Source organism: Terrapene carolina, unplaced genomic scaffold (genome assembly GCF_002925995.2).
Source record: "Terrapene carolina triunguis isolate 2854851 unplaced genomic scaffold, T_m_triunguis-2.0 Scaffold69, whole genome shotgun sequence".
In the NCBI taxonomy this organism is placed as follows: domain Eukaryota; kingdom Metazoa; phylum Chordata; order Testudines; family Emydidae; genus Terrapene; species Terrapene triunguis.
In genome coordinates this window covers 21997489-22013632 of record NW_020664420.1, presented here as the reverse complement: position 1 = coordinate 22013632, position 16144 = coordinate 21997489, and the positions used below count along the sequence as shown (strand labels likewise).

Here is a 16144-nt window from a genome sequence, read left to right as displayed (position 1 = left end):
AACCTGATTTCCACTGACACCCTGTTCTGTCTAGTTTCCTAATCCCTATACAACAGTTTTGCTTTGAGCATCAGTAAACAATCATGAAGAGAACAGAGTTGTGTTTTATAAAATCTAGAGATAATTTTACCGGAATGTCATAGCCAGACTTTAGTTTCTGCCTTAATGAACCTCCCATATTTTGCTTTGCTTCATTTAGCACAAGTTTTAAGAGCACTTTAGGTCATAATTCAGGAAAATCATTAGCTTGATAAGTATAGAAACTCATTTTGTAGCGAACTACAAGTTGCATCTAATTTCATGGAGCTATTAAAATAGTTGGTTCTTTTTCCATTTATGAGTTACATTTTCAAATTACACAGCACCAAAAGAAGATAATTTCAGAGAACAATGGGTGAAATTCACCCCTGTACCAAATGTCTGCATGAGGGCTATTGGGAGCATAAGCTTTCGTGGGTAAGAACCTCACTTCTTCAGATGCATCTGAAGAAGTGAGGTTCTTACCCATGAAAGCTTATGCTCCCAATACTTCTGTTAGTCTTAAAGGTGCCACAGGACCCTCTGTTGCTTTTTACAGATTCAGACTAACACGGCTACCCCTCTGATACATGAGGGCTATGTATCACTTAAACCCTCAAAATTGGATTTAAGAGGCACATAGACCTTGGGTGGGTCCTCTGCATCTGGATGAATTTCACCCCGTGTGAATAGAAACTGTAAATATCACTGCTGCAGCACTAAGGCATGTTACTTCGTGTGAGCTGCTGGAAGGTACAGCATAATGCATGCTGAATTCCAGTAGGTGGTGCAGTGGGAACAGGTACTGAATTCCAGTTTTATGTTTCCCTAAACAAGGAAGCTATAGCAACTATAAATTCAAGTTATTGCCTCCCCCGTGCACCACTTGAGCTATAAGACATAACTACACATAGACACAAAAGAAGGTTTAAATTGAATTGTCTGTAAAATAGATCACACAAAATAACTATTATATAAGAAGTCTGTTTGATGATGTCTGCATCTCAGCAGTGCACTATTGTTCCCTACAGGTGAGGGAGTTTGATGGCCGTCACTATATTATGGAGAAGTCAATTACAGGTGATTTTGCACTTGTGAAGGCATGGAAGGCTGATCGTGCAGGAAACGTTATCTTCAGGTATGGCCCGTTTGCCAGTGGAGGAAGATCCTTAAATAGTTTGGAACAATATGAAAGGGAAATGGAATCCTGTCTCCTGCTTGATGGCAAATGAATATCTTACTGACTTCACTTTTATTCATTTTGCTTTGCCCTACTGTCAAATTATAATCCTATAAAAGGTCAAAAAATAATTGCATATATTAATGGCTTTCAAGAATACAAGAACAGCTGTGAAATAAAAAAAAGTGATAAAAACATGGCATGGCTGATAAAAGCCACTAACGGTTCCTGGAAAACATAGTAGCTTTCTGAACAGACCGAAACTTTTGAATAAAGGTGTCAGATTTAAATAAATAAATAAATAAAAATTAAGTACAGTATATTGGGTAGGGTCACAGGGGACAACAAGAGCCAGCTGCATTTAGTCTGCAGTCCAACCAATAAGCTTAATTCTGACCTGTTGAAGTCCGTGGTTCAGCGCCTATTGACTTCACTGGTGAAGGATCAGACACTTTATGCCATTATATATCATCCTTTGTGATGGAAAAACTCGCGGGTCTGTATGGTTGTGAGTTATGTCTAGGTCCCCTTACAGAACTGTGCAACACAACTTTAGCCACAGTCTGAGACCAAGGTATGACTAGGCAGCTGTATTGCTCCTGTGGTTTCTCTTCCATTTAAACAGGAGAGATTTGCTTATGTTTAACACAGTTTTTTGTTTGTTTATTTTGCTGCTAACAGAAGAAGAGGTAAATGTTATGGTAGCTGAGCGCACTTTCTTACAGTAAACTGCAAAGTCAAGTAATCCACCCCTTTTAAATATTAGAGGAAATAAGGAATGCAAAAAACCCCAAGTGTTTACAAAGTCAGATTCCCAAAGGAAACATGCAGTTGTTGGTCTGTCTTAAAAATCATGGTATTTAAATCAATGGCATTGTTTTTTGCCTGCCTTGTGATTTTTGAGCCTCCAGGAGGAAGCTTCCCTCCCTCCCCCACTTCCAAATGGGTGATTGATTGTTTCTGGTTGATCATTGAACTTTAAATGTGCACACACAAAGAAATGTAGGCCACCCTGTTGGCTGTTCACTTACCTTCTCCTGCCCCCTGGGGTGTGGGCACTGGGAGCTGTCATTCTATCTCTTCTACCTGTCCCTCCATGCTCCACACAGCCTCCAATCCCATATCTTTCCCCTAGCATTTGCTTGCCCCCCACATTTTCCCTCTTTCTCCACAATCACATACCTGTCTCATTCTCCCTCTCTTTTCCACATTCTGCTGCATCGTATCGGTCTCCCACTTTCCATTGTATGTTCCTTTTCCTCTCTTGCTCCCTGCACCCTACTTCTATACCTCCCACATTCCTGAAGCACAGTTAATATCAGGAATACTTCACTTGGAGAGGAGATCTGAAAGCTCTACTTCCCCATTTGACAGCAACTGAGGAGAGGAGGAAACATCTCTGGTTTAGGAAACGGTATCAGGCCTGGGATACCTTCAGCCAAGATTTGATCTTCTTTGCTCCTTTCTGCAAATATCCAACAAGCAGATTGCCAGATCAAGTAACCTAATTGTAAACTAATGGTATCCCTCAGCCTGAGAGTAGAGAGCAGTCCTACTACAGATACTGATTTTTTTTATCCCATGGCCTACCAGGAACACCTCAACGGGAAAATTGCAATAGACTATAGTAGATTTATTTTACCTACTGTGTGGCCTGATGCTCCATTCTGACATGTTTTCAGTACCAACAGGGTCCGTTCCACCCATATTATTGCCTTGAGTTTTATGAACTGAACTATTTCTGGTATTGACTGTGACTGGCTACAGGAGCAGTTTGCTTGTTGGGGTTTGCCACATTTTAACAGTGGATCCCCTATGCCTTTGCCACCTTTCCGCCACCCAGTTAGGCTGTCGCTCACCTTGAGGCTAAGGGCAGAAGTGAAAGTGTTCTTCTATTGCACTCTAAAGGATGGATTAAGGTATATTTAATAGATTTTAAAGCCAGAAAGGACTAGTGTGATCTTCTAATCTGACTTCCTGCATATAAACTGTAATATTTTACCAACTGATTCCTGTGTTTAGCCCAACAATGTGTGGTTGAACTGCAGCATGTCTTCAAGGAAGAAGGATTGAGACAGGATTGCTGAAAAAATGTTTTGTAGCCTTCAGCATTTTTGTTCAATACAGCAAATTGTAGCTGCATTGTCTCCAAACATGTACTGAGCAGACTACACTTCTAGACAGCCTTTGCCTAGCAAGCCTGGTCTCCCTAATAGATATCAATGTCCATTACAGTGCAACATAACCAAGATAATGACCAAAATATTCTAATGCCTTAAAGAGGACCAAGCTTTGGCTCTGATTAAGCTAGGGGAGTGTAAATTACTCCTTCCTGTGCTAGCTACGACAAGGATGCACACAGGAGAATTTCATTTCATTGGCTTGGGATAGATGTGCCCTCTGGATAGCAAGGACAACTTCAGTTCTCACTAGTGCATCCCAGGAACTCTACTGGTTGGAGCTTCCTTAGAGAGCTGCTATATGAATGGATATTCCAGGTGCTCCGGTCATGCTCCCTATTCAGCCAATACCACTCAGTTTTGGTGCTGTTCTGGCCCTTGCTGGTCCTCCCCCCTGCACATGGCGCTGCGATGCTTTGCGCCAGCACAAGGACCCATTTTTCAAGGAGCTCTGCTACTTGTGAATTTAGCCTTTGGCATGACTTTGAACACCATTGTGTACAGATTGGATGCAAGTTGTTTAGGGCCATTATAGGCTACAAGCAACTGGTTTCAGCTACCTTTTGCATTCATGATGATAGCCTCAGTGCATGTCAAGAGCAATCTTAGATTCCAAAACCAGGAGAATGGACTTATTGGTTTGGCTGGCATGTGTTGCCTGTTGAGTCTGCTTGTTATCTAGATGGCCTTAACAGCTATGCTCTACCCTGGACATTTTAAAATGTTTGCTTTAGATATATGGGCAATAAACAAGGGTGAGGGAGGAAGATGCTTCCACTACTAACATCCTTTGTGAAGCTTTGTATCTTTAAGTTTAAGGAAGCTGGCAGTTCAGGAAGGTTAAAAAACACTGTATAGTCTGGGTCCGTGCCTATAACAGTAAGCCTCTAGAGAATGCTACCTTAAGGTCCTTCTGCATCTTCAGAGATCAGTTATTGTAATATGTCACTCACAACGAGCCTCTAACTAGAGTTGGAAAGATTAGATTTTTGTTGGGAAGCATGGATTTCACCGTACACACTCCCACAAACTTAAAATTTTTTTTTCCAATGATGATAACTGAAATTTACAGATCAGTAAAATAAGAACAATTCTTCTTGAGAACTTATTTTAGAGTTTGATTTAAAGATATTGACTTTGTCTATTTTGGCACATGATGCTGACAATTTGTGTTTTAACGGTTATCAAGCTTTAACTTTTTGAATCTCAGTATCTTCTATTGTTAAATAATTGTCTGCCCTCTCAATAATTTCCTGCAACTGTGGAAATTTAAATTGATAACATCAATGTTTATTTTATCCTTTTTAATTTTTATCTATCACAATTATATATAAAATCGAAATCTGCCAATCCAACCCATAACTTTCAAATTAGTATGATCAGTGAGTCTCCCACTATAGATATGCAAATGAACATGTACTGCGGAAACTGTTGTCTGAACAAGAAGAATGTTATCAATTCAGTTTTTAAAGCTCACTCGTGCACTCCTGTATGTATGTGTATTTCCACACAACTAGTAAAAATCGAACACTATGCATGTGTATGCAAGTGCAGTAATTGAATGTACAAGCTACATAGCAGCTGGGGATATGAGGTTGAGAGTTCAAGCCCGTAGGCAACACCTGACTTTGTTAGCTTTTAACACACTGCAGCTATTTATGTGAATGTATTTTTTTTTCCACAGTGATATTGGAAAACTTTTGATTTCTTGGAGCAAAACCTTTGAATTGCATCTCATTTTTACATCACAGATACCATTTTCAAATTTCTCTTTCACTTTTTATTTTTTGTGACAAAACTCCCAAAATTCAATGTACATTTTAGTGCACAAACATTTTCCCTGCTAAATGTGATACTTGGATATTAAAACTAAGATGCCTTTTATTGTCTGTCCATGTCTGTGCTTAATATGGCTTGTTTTTTGTTTGCCTGGAAACTTTGCTCCTATTTTAAGTTAATGGCAAAGCTCCCATTGACTTCAGTAGGACCACCTGGACAATAATTACACTTAATACTTGAGATGCATTTGTTGTGTGTTGCTATACAAGGTTTGTTTATAATAATGCTTTAATACAGAAGATTAATAGAAAATTGATCTGTTTACATTAGTCAGATTCTAATGAAATTAGACCAAATAATCAACAAGAATGCCTATGTTATCAGACTCCTATTGATGTAATGCTATTATGTAAAAATATTACTTTCCAGATCAGATTTTGAAAACAAAAAAGCATTCAAATTCTGGTGAAATCAAATTTAAGTTTTTCCCTTAATTTCACTATTTAAAAATGTTACCACATCACCATTATCAGACTATGATTATTTTTAGCATAATTAACAGGATAAAGTTTGGCAAAGACTGAAATAGCAAGCCTAATAAAAGGAATTCTTCTTGTAACATAAATGTTATCCTTCTAAGCTGGGTGGGTCTATGTATATCTAGGAAAATATGGGTTAGTTTACTGTCATCACAAACCTTTCTTTGGTGGCCAAACTATTGGCATCAATCTCTCCCAATCACAAGGAGACTCAAAGGTTACTGTCAGAGTGCTATTCAAATGGTTAGAACCAGATAGAAGCACTGATACTAGAATGCTGTTCAGAATCTGGAAATATTAAATAAAATTAATGGGGAATCAACTATATCACTAGAAAATCCTTGGAAACCCAAGGATCTCAATGGTATTTTGCCTTGGAAAGTTATTGTAAAACCTCAGTTTTTCAATGGAACAATGAGTGGACCTTTTGAAAGATGACTTTTGGTCTAATTCTGATTTCATGTTGCTATAAATCTGGAGTAATGCCATTGAAATCAGTAGTTTCACTGGTGTAAAAACTTACATAAATGAGATTGTATGCCGTGTTGTTGTAGCCATGTTGGTCCCAGTATATTAGAGAGACAGGATGGGTGAGATAATATCTTTGATTGGACCAGCGTCTTTTGATTAGAGCTTGTCTCTCTCAGCAACAGAAGTTGGTCCTGTAAAAGATATAAATGAGTTTGGTAACTTCCTTAAGCCTTGTCTACACTTACAGCAGTGTGTAGAGTACATTAGTTACGCAGTTACACTCATTTTGGTGTGCAGATTTCACTGCATTGGTGAAAAGCTCTGGCATTGGGGAGGCACCAGAGAGAGGCTCCATCAGCTGGAGAGCAGTGTAGACATGGGAGGCACTGCGTTGGCATGTAGAGAGCCATGTAGGGTGTATACCTGAGGGTTCAGGAACGCAGGGCACTCTATTCACCTAAACTATGCCTCACTGCCTATGCTACTACTGATACCCTTGCTAGCTGAACATGCAGTGTCTGTACTCTACACGCTGCTGTCAGATGCTATGAGATGAAATATCTTTTTTCTCCCTTAGTCTCCTCCAGAGATTTTATAGTTGCTGGTTAATATTAATAAACAATTTCCATCTCTGTATTTGGCCTTGGACTGTTAAGTTGTTTTCACTCCATCTTTGTACTACACTAGAAACCAGAAAGAAACTGTTGTGCATGCTACATCTAGGCATTTGGCACAACATAAAAAACCAGGAGGGGGCAGTGGAAGCCCAAAGTTCAGCATGGTAAAAGCAAGTGATGTGCATGAAACAATAGGTTGAAGAGACAAAGGAGTAAAGACTTAGAAAATAGGGCTGGCCAGAAAAGAACTTAATTTTTGCCAGACATTGCAAGGTTTCAAAATTTGTTTTCATTTCAGTGTGGAACAAAAACAAGAACTTTCAAAAATTTTCACCAAAAACGGGAGGGGGAGAGAGACAGACAGAGAGACTCCAGAGTAGCCAATAGCTTGGTATTTAGGGCTCTCAGCTAGAGTGTGAAATGCTCAGAGTCAAGTTCCTGCTCTGAACTGGACAGAGCAGGGACTTGAACCTGGGTCTGACACATACATTGGGCTAAAGAGAAGGAGACTGACTGACTCTTTCTGTGTCTGATTTTGGCCAGAAATTCCATTCTGGACCTGAAAAACTTTCCTGATGAAATGTTCATTGAAACACTTTGGTTTTGGTGGAAAAAAGTTTCTGCAGAATTTTATTGACTGCATTGGAAAGTAACATCTACTTAGTATTATGGCCCAAAATTTTGCAAAGGAAGTGTTGTTTTCTGAAAAAGTAGCATCTGAGATGTAGGCGTGGAGGTGGCTCAATAGACTTTTCTTTCTTTCTGGTAAGATCTGGGTTCGAGTTCTGGCTAGGTCATAGGGGAAAGTGTTTGATTTGTTTGTCTTACTCCCTAGATGCCATTTTTCCATGTTACAAAAATAATACATAGGGAAATTTGTCACAGCTGGCAGGCTTGGTTTGAGAGAGTCCCAGGATTGGCATGGCAGAGATTCCCATGTGCGATGTAAGTGATGTTTTGGAGTCATGCGTGGGACCTTAGCAGTTTATAGGCTTCCTGCTGGTCCTCTGCACAGGAGTGAATTTCGTCCAACAGGCACTAGTGCAACCAGGGGGAATATTGCACAGAGCATACTGCTGTTGGCTCTGAACAATTAAATAAGTGAGTTTATCAGTTGAATATTTAATTGCAAAAACTAATGTGGCCATTAAGAGTCATGGAAAGCTGTAAAGAACGTGATTTAGCAAAATGCAACATATTTTCATATGCCTTTTATAAAATGCTGTTATGGCTTTCTTTTCTCCCCTCTTCCATTAGCAATTTTATCCACAGCTGTCTGAAAGAAAATAGTGTAACATTTATTTTACAGGACCATGTTGTTCAATTCTGAAATGGATATGCTTATAATTTGACTCTTACTGTTAATTATTTTCTCCTTCTTTTCCTGTGATAGGAAAACTGCAAGAAACTTCAATCAACCTATGTGCAAAGCTGCCAAAACAACTGTGGTGGAGGTAAGCATGAGCAATGTTTTCTGTATAACTGTTGCTTATTCCAGAGTGAAATCATTGTATTGTCAGGTAATTCTAAAGCTAAACTAAGAAATGTGTCACTTGATTGTATGCAGTAATTTACAAAACAATGGGTCAAAGAAAGATTCACTGTTAACATTGTAACTACTATTTTGTTATGTAAGCTTTGATATGTGCCTTATGCATTTCTACCTTCACTGCTGGGAAAACTTTTCTGATCACTCTATAACATATGTGCATAACCTGCTGACCAAGATCCATTGCCGGTTCAAGCTTGCCACCACTTCTGGAATACTATGTCCAGCTCTGGTGCCCACAATTTGAGAAGGATGTGGATAAATTGGAGAGAGTTCGGAGAAGACCCATTCGAATGATTGAAGGATTGGACAACATGCCTTAGAGTGATTGAGCTCTTTCAGTCTATCGATTTAGCTTAACAAACAAAAGGTTAAGGGGTGACTTGATAACAGTCTGTAAAGATCTACATGGGGAACAAATATTTGATAATGAGCTCTTCAATCTAGCAAAGAAAGGCATAATACAATCCAATGGCTGGAAGTTGAAGCTAGATAAATTCAGACTGGAAATGAGGCATACATTTTTAATGGTTCAAGTAAGTAACCATAGGAACAATTTACCAAGAGTCATGGTGAATTCGCCATCACTGACAATTTTAAAATCAAGATTGGATGTTTTTCTAAAAGAAATACTCTAGGTATTATTTTTGGGAAGTTTTATAGCCTGTGTTGTATGGGAAGTGAGACTAGATGATCACAATAGAACCTTCTAGCCTTGCAATCTATAAATCTATGTATATAAGACAAGTGGGCAATGGCTAATATAACCTTGCTTTTTGGCCCTGATCTTACATTTTAGAACCACCTGTGTGGAGTCACATTGACTTCAGAAGGAAATGCCTGCAAACGGCTCTGATGCCGGATCTGGGCCTGTCTGCTCAGCTGATACAGTAATTTGAAAAACTCAGGAACCGATGACTGCATGTACATTAAAACTTCCGTAATCCACATTTCGCTAAACCACATAGTCTGCAGAAAAAAAAAATAGTGATCTCTCCCTACCTCTCAGCAAAGGTGTAATTGTGCATGCTATAGTGTGGGCTCTATGTGACTAAGATTTTATTACTTTTACAAACTAAAATGCAGTATGCTTACTAGTCTGCTATAAAGTATTGTTGTAATTCAAATTAATCCACAACCGACAAAATAAGTGAAGAGATTACTTTTGTGATACATTTTCTTTCTGTTCTGCTTGCTAATTTGCAGTCGAATTCCAATGTTCATTAAATGCAAATTAAGGCAAACATACCCACCTTTGTTCAAGATTGGTCTGTTTCACCAAGTTGGTGCTACGTGAGTTTTGAACGTGCACTTTTAACTTCATAAAACTTTAAAACCTCACGTGTTATGCTGCTATACACATTTTACCAAGATATTACTAATCAGCAAGTTATGAGTTCTCAAATGATACTTTGCACGAAGATTATTGTGATCGTGTGGAGGGTGTGAATGCAGGGGTGCATCGTGTCACACTGTGTTTGCACCACTTTGGATTTTTGCAAAGATTTGTGCTTGTCTGAACATTTCTGGAAAGTAAATTTTGGAACCGGAACTGAAACTTTTTTTGTTTTGTGCAGAAATAGTGGATAAAGGTCATGCAATTCAATCAAAGCAAACAATATTCGGTTACTTGCCAGTTTATGAACAGCACAGAACAAAAGTTTTTCAATTTCAAAATTGAAGCTGGATGTAGCAATGAATTCTTCAGTCCCTTCTAGCCTACTCTGTCCCTGCCTGTTATGCATTGGTATTTAGGGAGTGGCTGTGGAGCAGAGACTTTTCTTCTATTCCCACATTGCATCCCCTCTTTCTGCTGCCAGGATAATTGCTCTATCCACAGATGAAGGGGCAGAATTTTCTTCTCAACAAACAGATACCATATGAATTTCTCACTGCTGTAATTTCATTTAAGACTAGTTGTTAGATCTGTCATAAACTATAGCTGCCTTGGGTCCTTCAACACTTGCACTGCCATCAACTACTGACAGTGCTCTATGCAAGATAGCACATCTGCATTATTTTTCAGCAATTTTACAGAAGAATAAACAGGAGGGTGGGAAAGATTCCACTGTCATAACCAAAGTCAGAACAATTAGATACTTTGTCTCCTCTGTGCATCCAGACATGTGATGCCAGAAGTTGGTCTTCTGACTCATAATCACCAAAGAGCAATGCAAGTGACTGTGACAGAAATCAGTTGCACATCTCTGTGTATTTATAGATTCTTTTTTGAGTCACTGGGATTTTTTTCATTAATACAGACTATACATTTGTATAAGTTTATACAGTTCTTTGTCTCTGGTGCTGTAGATAATTTTTAGCTTCTTCCCCTCTGTATTTATATTTATATGTTTGACTTTTATCCACTTTTAAGACAAACTCTCATTTTATTGAGGTATAATTAGGGATGGGTGTCATATTCCTCTGCACTTCCTAGGACCTGAATACTATCATACTACTGGAAATGCTCTTCTCAGGGTATTTCCACCCTGGCCAAAAGGAGGAAATGTGTGAGGAACCAATCAGTCAGTGCATATGAGAACCTATATTTGCAAGATTTCCCACTGAGTTTTGAAGACTTCAGAGAGCATTGTACATGAATATGTGAAAGCAGAATTTATTCCTTAATATGTAGGTTCTTCTGCCATCCAGTTGAAGGTAGTGGGAGTTTTGACATTGACTTCAACAAGAGTAGGAACAGACCCTTAATTATTTTTTTAAAATTCAGGGGAGAGGGAATTTGGCAGCAGTGTAGGGAAAAAAACCCATAGGTATTGTTTAATGCTGAAGAGCTGTAAATAATTAAACTATCTATTTTCAGAGAGGATTTTGGAGAAGGAGAACTAAGATTATCACGGATATAAACTGGTGGTAACATACTCAACCTAGAGCTATTGACTTGAGAGCCCTCGGTGCAAATTTTCAGATATTGTCCTTCAGCATTGTTTTTTGCCAAAAATATCCTCTGGCCAACTTCAATCCTTTCATTTCAGTTTCTTTACTGGATCAGAAATGTCTTAACTGTAAGTCCCTGCTAGGGAAATACACAAGGTATTTACTGGCTTGAACAAATGTCTTCTGAACAGTTTGGTGTAAAACAGTATCCGTGGATAAAACCTGATACCATGTGTGATTATGGAGATCTTTGCTTAGACACACCCTCATCAGTCCTGCACAGAAAGTTAGACTGCATCATTTCTAATTCAGCTTGCACATGACCAGTATTGAAGGTCATAAAAAAGTATTAACTAAACTGCATAATTTATATAGATCATATGAACATTAAACTATAGCAGAGAAAAATCATTAAATGATCAAAGTGTTGGCAATATCAGTTCTTTCTGGTTTGAAATGAAACTAAAATGCCAGAGGAGTTAAAGCTTATTCTGTTCCCTTTCAATTTGTTTCTATGCTTGCACCTAAAGTATTACATTCTGTATTTAAAATTTTCTTCTCATTATGTTCACATGTAAATACTCACTCTAACAATGTAATTACATATATAGCTCTGTGTGTGGATCTATTCCCCACTCAGAAAACCTCACTAATTCTGAGAAAGGGAACATTTTAAAATGTCTCCTCTGCATGAGTTAGGAAATATTTTACTAAAAAATGAAGAGTTACTGTGCCAAGTTTAGAGACTAAATTTAATCTTTCAAGTGTGAAACTGGGTTTTAGTCCTTCTTCAAGTGCAATTCACAATACTGTACAACCTTAAGTATAGAATTGCCATTCATCCTTCCGTAACTCTGTGTGTGTGTGTGTGTGTGTGTGTGTGTGTGTGTGTGTGTGTGTGTGTGTGTGTGTGTGCACGCGTGTGCATGCGCAATAATACCAAGATCTGATAGCACATTTCATCAGTAGATCTCAAAGAACTTTTTGAGGGAGGTCAGGATCATTTCCCCTGTTTTATAGATCTAGATATTCGCATAGCTTAGTGGGTATCTACAAGGCAAATGATGGTGTTACATCCAGGTCAAGTCCCTCTAACAGATCATCACCAGGCTGTTCTAATAGGACCCAACCTTTGGATCCCGCTGGGTCTGGGCAGAGCCCAGCACTGTCTCTGCCTCCAGGTCTCCAGGGCACACTCCCAGATGCAGACTCCCGGTCTGAAAGCCTTCCTTGGGATAGGGGACTCCACAGTCCAACTACCCTAGGCTCCCAAGACCAGTGCTGAACAGCTCAAGCCCTCCTAGTTGCTTATGCATACTCGGTCAGAGTCTCCCCTTCTTTGGGCAGTCTGGTTTAGAGTAGAACTCTCTGGGGACTTGTGGCAGGTAAAGTAAGAAACACAGGTTTTGTGCAGGACCTTTTTAAACACAGTTTACTCTTAAACAACGTAAGAGAATGATGAATCTAGCCAAAACAACAAAAACCCAAACACAATTCCCCTCCCACACCTCCGAATCCTCATCACTCCTGAGAGTCTTTTCCCCACACCTCCAGCCATCTCTCTCTGTTTCTGGCTATGAAATGGCTCCCCTTAATCAGAGGGCATATCTCTTTTTAAAAAACAGGCTGAGACACTTTCCTCGGTCTTTCCTTCTGGTGATTTTCCCATGCTCCAACATCCCTGTGGGTTTTGCTGTGCAAAGAGTCATTAAAAGACAATGGTTGATCAGGAGCAACCTCATTGTTTTACCAGCGCAGAGGTATTCAGTTGTTGATGACCCTGTTTCAACTTCTCAAACCGTGTCTGTTCGCTGTGTGCCAAGTCCCTGCTACAAATGGATGGTCTAAGTCACAATCATATTGTTGACATAGATATGTTCCCCAAACTGTCTTGGACGGAATCCCAAACTCTGGGGACTCTTGTTAGTGTTGGTTATAAAGTTGTGGGCAATACCAAATTTTGAGGAAGACTTTTTGATTATAACTATTCTTTTTCCTATTCTTATAGTGTCTGACTTGCCTCCTTTCGTCTCTCATAGGGCCTATCTTTATTTTCCCTTCTTCATATGCCTCTGTGATAGGAACTTGCTGTATTGTTGAAAGGGAATGGAGTAGCAAGGGTTTGGCATTCTAGCTTTTTTCCTCCACTATAAGAATATAAATTTACTTTGTGAAGGTAGGTTGTGGAGCAATCAGAGTAGTATTGGATGGAAGCTGTTGGGTTACCAGACAGCAAATGGGAAAGGGAAGTCAAGATGCGGTTAGGCATGGAGCATTTTTGTGGAAGAGAGCTCATCTTAGAACTAACTCTCTTGCAGTGCCATAGAAGTAGGTCAAGGGGCAGATTGAGCCAAATGAAGGAAGACTGGCAGGGAGAAAAGAGCTCTTGGACTGAAGGCCTGGCTCTTGTAGTTGGACTCCAGCTGAGAGAGCTGGATCCTGATGTTCAAGGTAGTTTCCACAGGAAAAAGTCTGGGCTCCTGTCACCCACTTACGTACCTGGAAATATTTGTTCTATCTGTCCTTGGCACATCAATAAAATGGCTGTATTCACAAACAAAACTTGTCTTTACCTGAAGGATGTTTTGAAACCAAGACCCCTGACTTGTCTGAGCTTCCTTTTCCTTTTTTTTCTTCTTCATATACCTGTGAGGGTCAACTTTTCAAAGGTTCACCCTGGCAGCAAGTGAAGGAGTAGAGTTGTGTGCGTAGTTAAAAGCACTTTCCCCACAGTGTGTTTTACTTCTTGAAACCAATGTTAGTCGATTGTGTTCGGCAGCATGCATTCAAGGTAGAGTGCTTCTATGCAAGAATTCCTACTCTTCTGCAGCAATTTGTGCCTTCTGTCCTGAGAATATCAGCTAGAGTGGAGTGGAAGTAGTCAGCTGTCAAAACTGTGAATGTTCCCAATCAAGCCCTAAGCCATCTGAAACTGACATTGTTACAAAATCTAATTCCCCACAAGGTTTATTGGAAACAGAATTCAGTCTTTAACGTGTTCACAAAGTTTGGGAGTGAAACTGAGCCAATTTGTGGCTTGTCAAACCTAGAGCTGGTGAGATAATTTTGGAAATTGCAATGGAAAACCAGGAAATTTTTAATGAAACTTCTTGATTGTTAGTGTTTGGCAAAAAGATTCTTTCCCCCAAGAATCAGGCAAGCACAGACAATACTGAAGGGGGTTTATGTATGGTACCAGGAAGACTGACAAGCAGCTTCAAAGATATGGTGCTATAGTGGCCAGTTATATACATTGTCTTATCAATTTATTTGCATTTATCTGTACACACAGAGACAGACATTGTTACAAGTCAAGAGAGAACCCCGAACAAAGATAAAAATAAGAACAGTACGTACATATAGAGGTCATCCTAATTGCATCAAACGTCTATGACTACCTTGCGGGGGAAGAAGGCGGGGTGCGAGGAGGGGGGGCGGGAGGGATGAGTGCTTACAGATATCCAGTGGGCTGTAAAGGGAGGGTTTATTCTGTACTAAGAACTAAGTTACTGGGTGGGCATTGACCATACAAGCTTATCAGTTGTTTACAATTGTCAGTGCCATTTGTGCTACTGAAATATTCCTGCTTGCTTGTCTGGGCCCAATCCTGTTTTCCTCGCGGAACTGTCTCTTTCCATGGTCACAAGCTTTGTTCTTTCTTCCTGATAAGCTGATAACTTAGTTATCATGTATTGACAGAAACTATATCCTTGCTTCTCAGCAGTTTGTGTCTTTTCTGCTGACTGAATTTTAACTCCTTCCTCACATTAGGTTTTTTGTTTTGGGGTTGATAAATTCCTTTGTTATAATAATGTGACATTCATGCTTTTGATGCAGTATCAGTTGAAACTACATGGACTTTGCCTTAGAGATTTTCACTTGTGAGTTTGGTATTAAACAAAACATCTTCACCTGTTTCTGTAACATACACTTGTATATCAGCAGTTGTGGACTGATTGATTATAATAACTATGACATATGTACATGTGTATTATGAGAGAGAAGATTGGGGTTTGTTCTGTGAGTTTGATAATTGAGCTAGGGTTCTAAGCTGTACTTTTTAGGGGATTGTGGCAATATGGCCTTTCCTATCCAAACACACAGCCAAAACTCGCTTGTCCAAACTCTTTTCTCATGTCTCAGTTACTGCAACATTCTGTTTTCTGGCCTTGACAACTGCAATCTTGCCTTGCTCATATGCATTGAGAATACTGCTGCAAAGTTCATACTCCCGGCCTGTAGCTTTGACCACATCACTTCTCTCTTTGATATTATAGAGAAGGGAGAGCCAGAGGAGGGATTCAAACGTAAGATGCTGTCTTCATTTTCAAGACCTTTTTGCAGCCTATCTCCACCCTATCTATGTTCACCTTACCTATCACCTCTCTCATTTGCTATTGAGATGTCAGTTCCTGCCTTTGATTGACTTACAATATCAGCCTCCGTCCTCCATGTATTAAATTTTCAAACTATCACTTTGTGCTTTCCCCTGTGCTGGCCTTCATGCTTTGGAGGAACTCCGTGTAAACATCCGCAAAGCTATTTCATTATCTGATTTCAGATTCCTCCTCAGAACTCTTCATTTGTCAGGATGCCTATGGTGGCTGTGCGGAGACCATAGCCTATCATGCTGACGTCTCATTGTTTCCTCCCTTGCCTTTCCGCATCTGTTGTCTCTTGTATTATACTTAGATTGTAAGGTCCTTGAGGCAGGAACAATCTTTTTGTTCTGTGTTTGTACAGCACCTCCCACAATGGGGTTCTGGCTCATGACTGAGGGCTTGTCTTCACTACCCGCCTGGATCGGCGGGTAGAAATCGATCTCTCGGGGATCGAATTATCATGTCTCGTCGGGACATGACAATCGATCCCCGAATCGATGCGCGTACTCCACCAGCGCAGGTAGGAGTAAGCGC

General features: G+C 39.7%; 1 protein-coding gene across 1 annotated transcript in view; it reads left to right on the top strand.

Annotated features, from left to right (window-relative positions):
- The window catches only part of OXCT1 (3-oxoacid CoA-transferase 1), a 126949-nt gene that overhangs the window by 40831 nt on the left and 69974 nt on the right, over positions 1-16144 (top strand). The window contains exons 6-7 of the mRNA XM_024198963.3: positions 1050-1156; positions 8178-8238. Of these exons, the coding sequence (XP_024054731.2) occupies positions 1050-1156; positions 8178-8238 (168 nt within the window). The remainder of the gene's footprint in view (positions 1-1049; positions 1157-8177; positions 8239-16144) is intronic.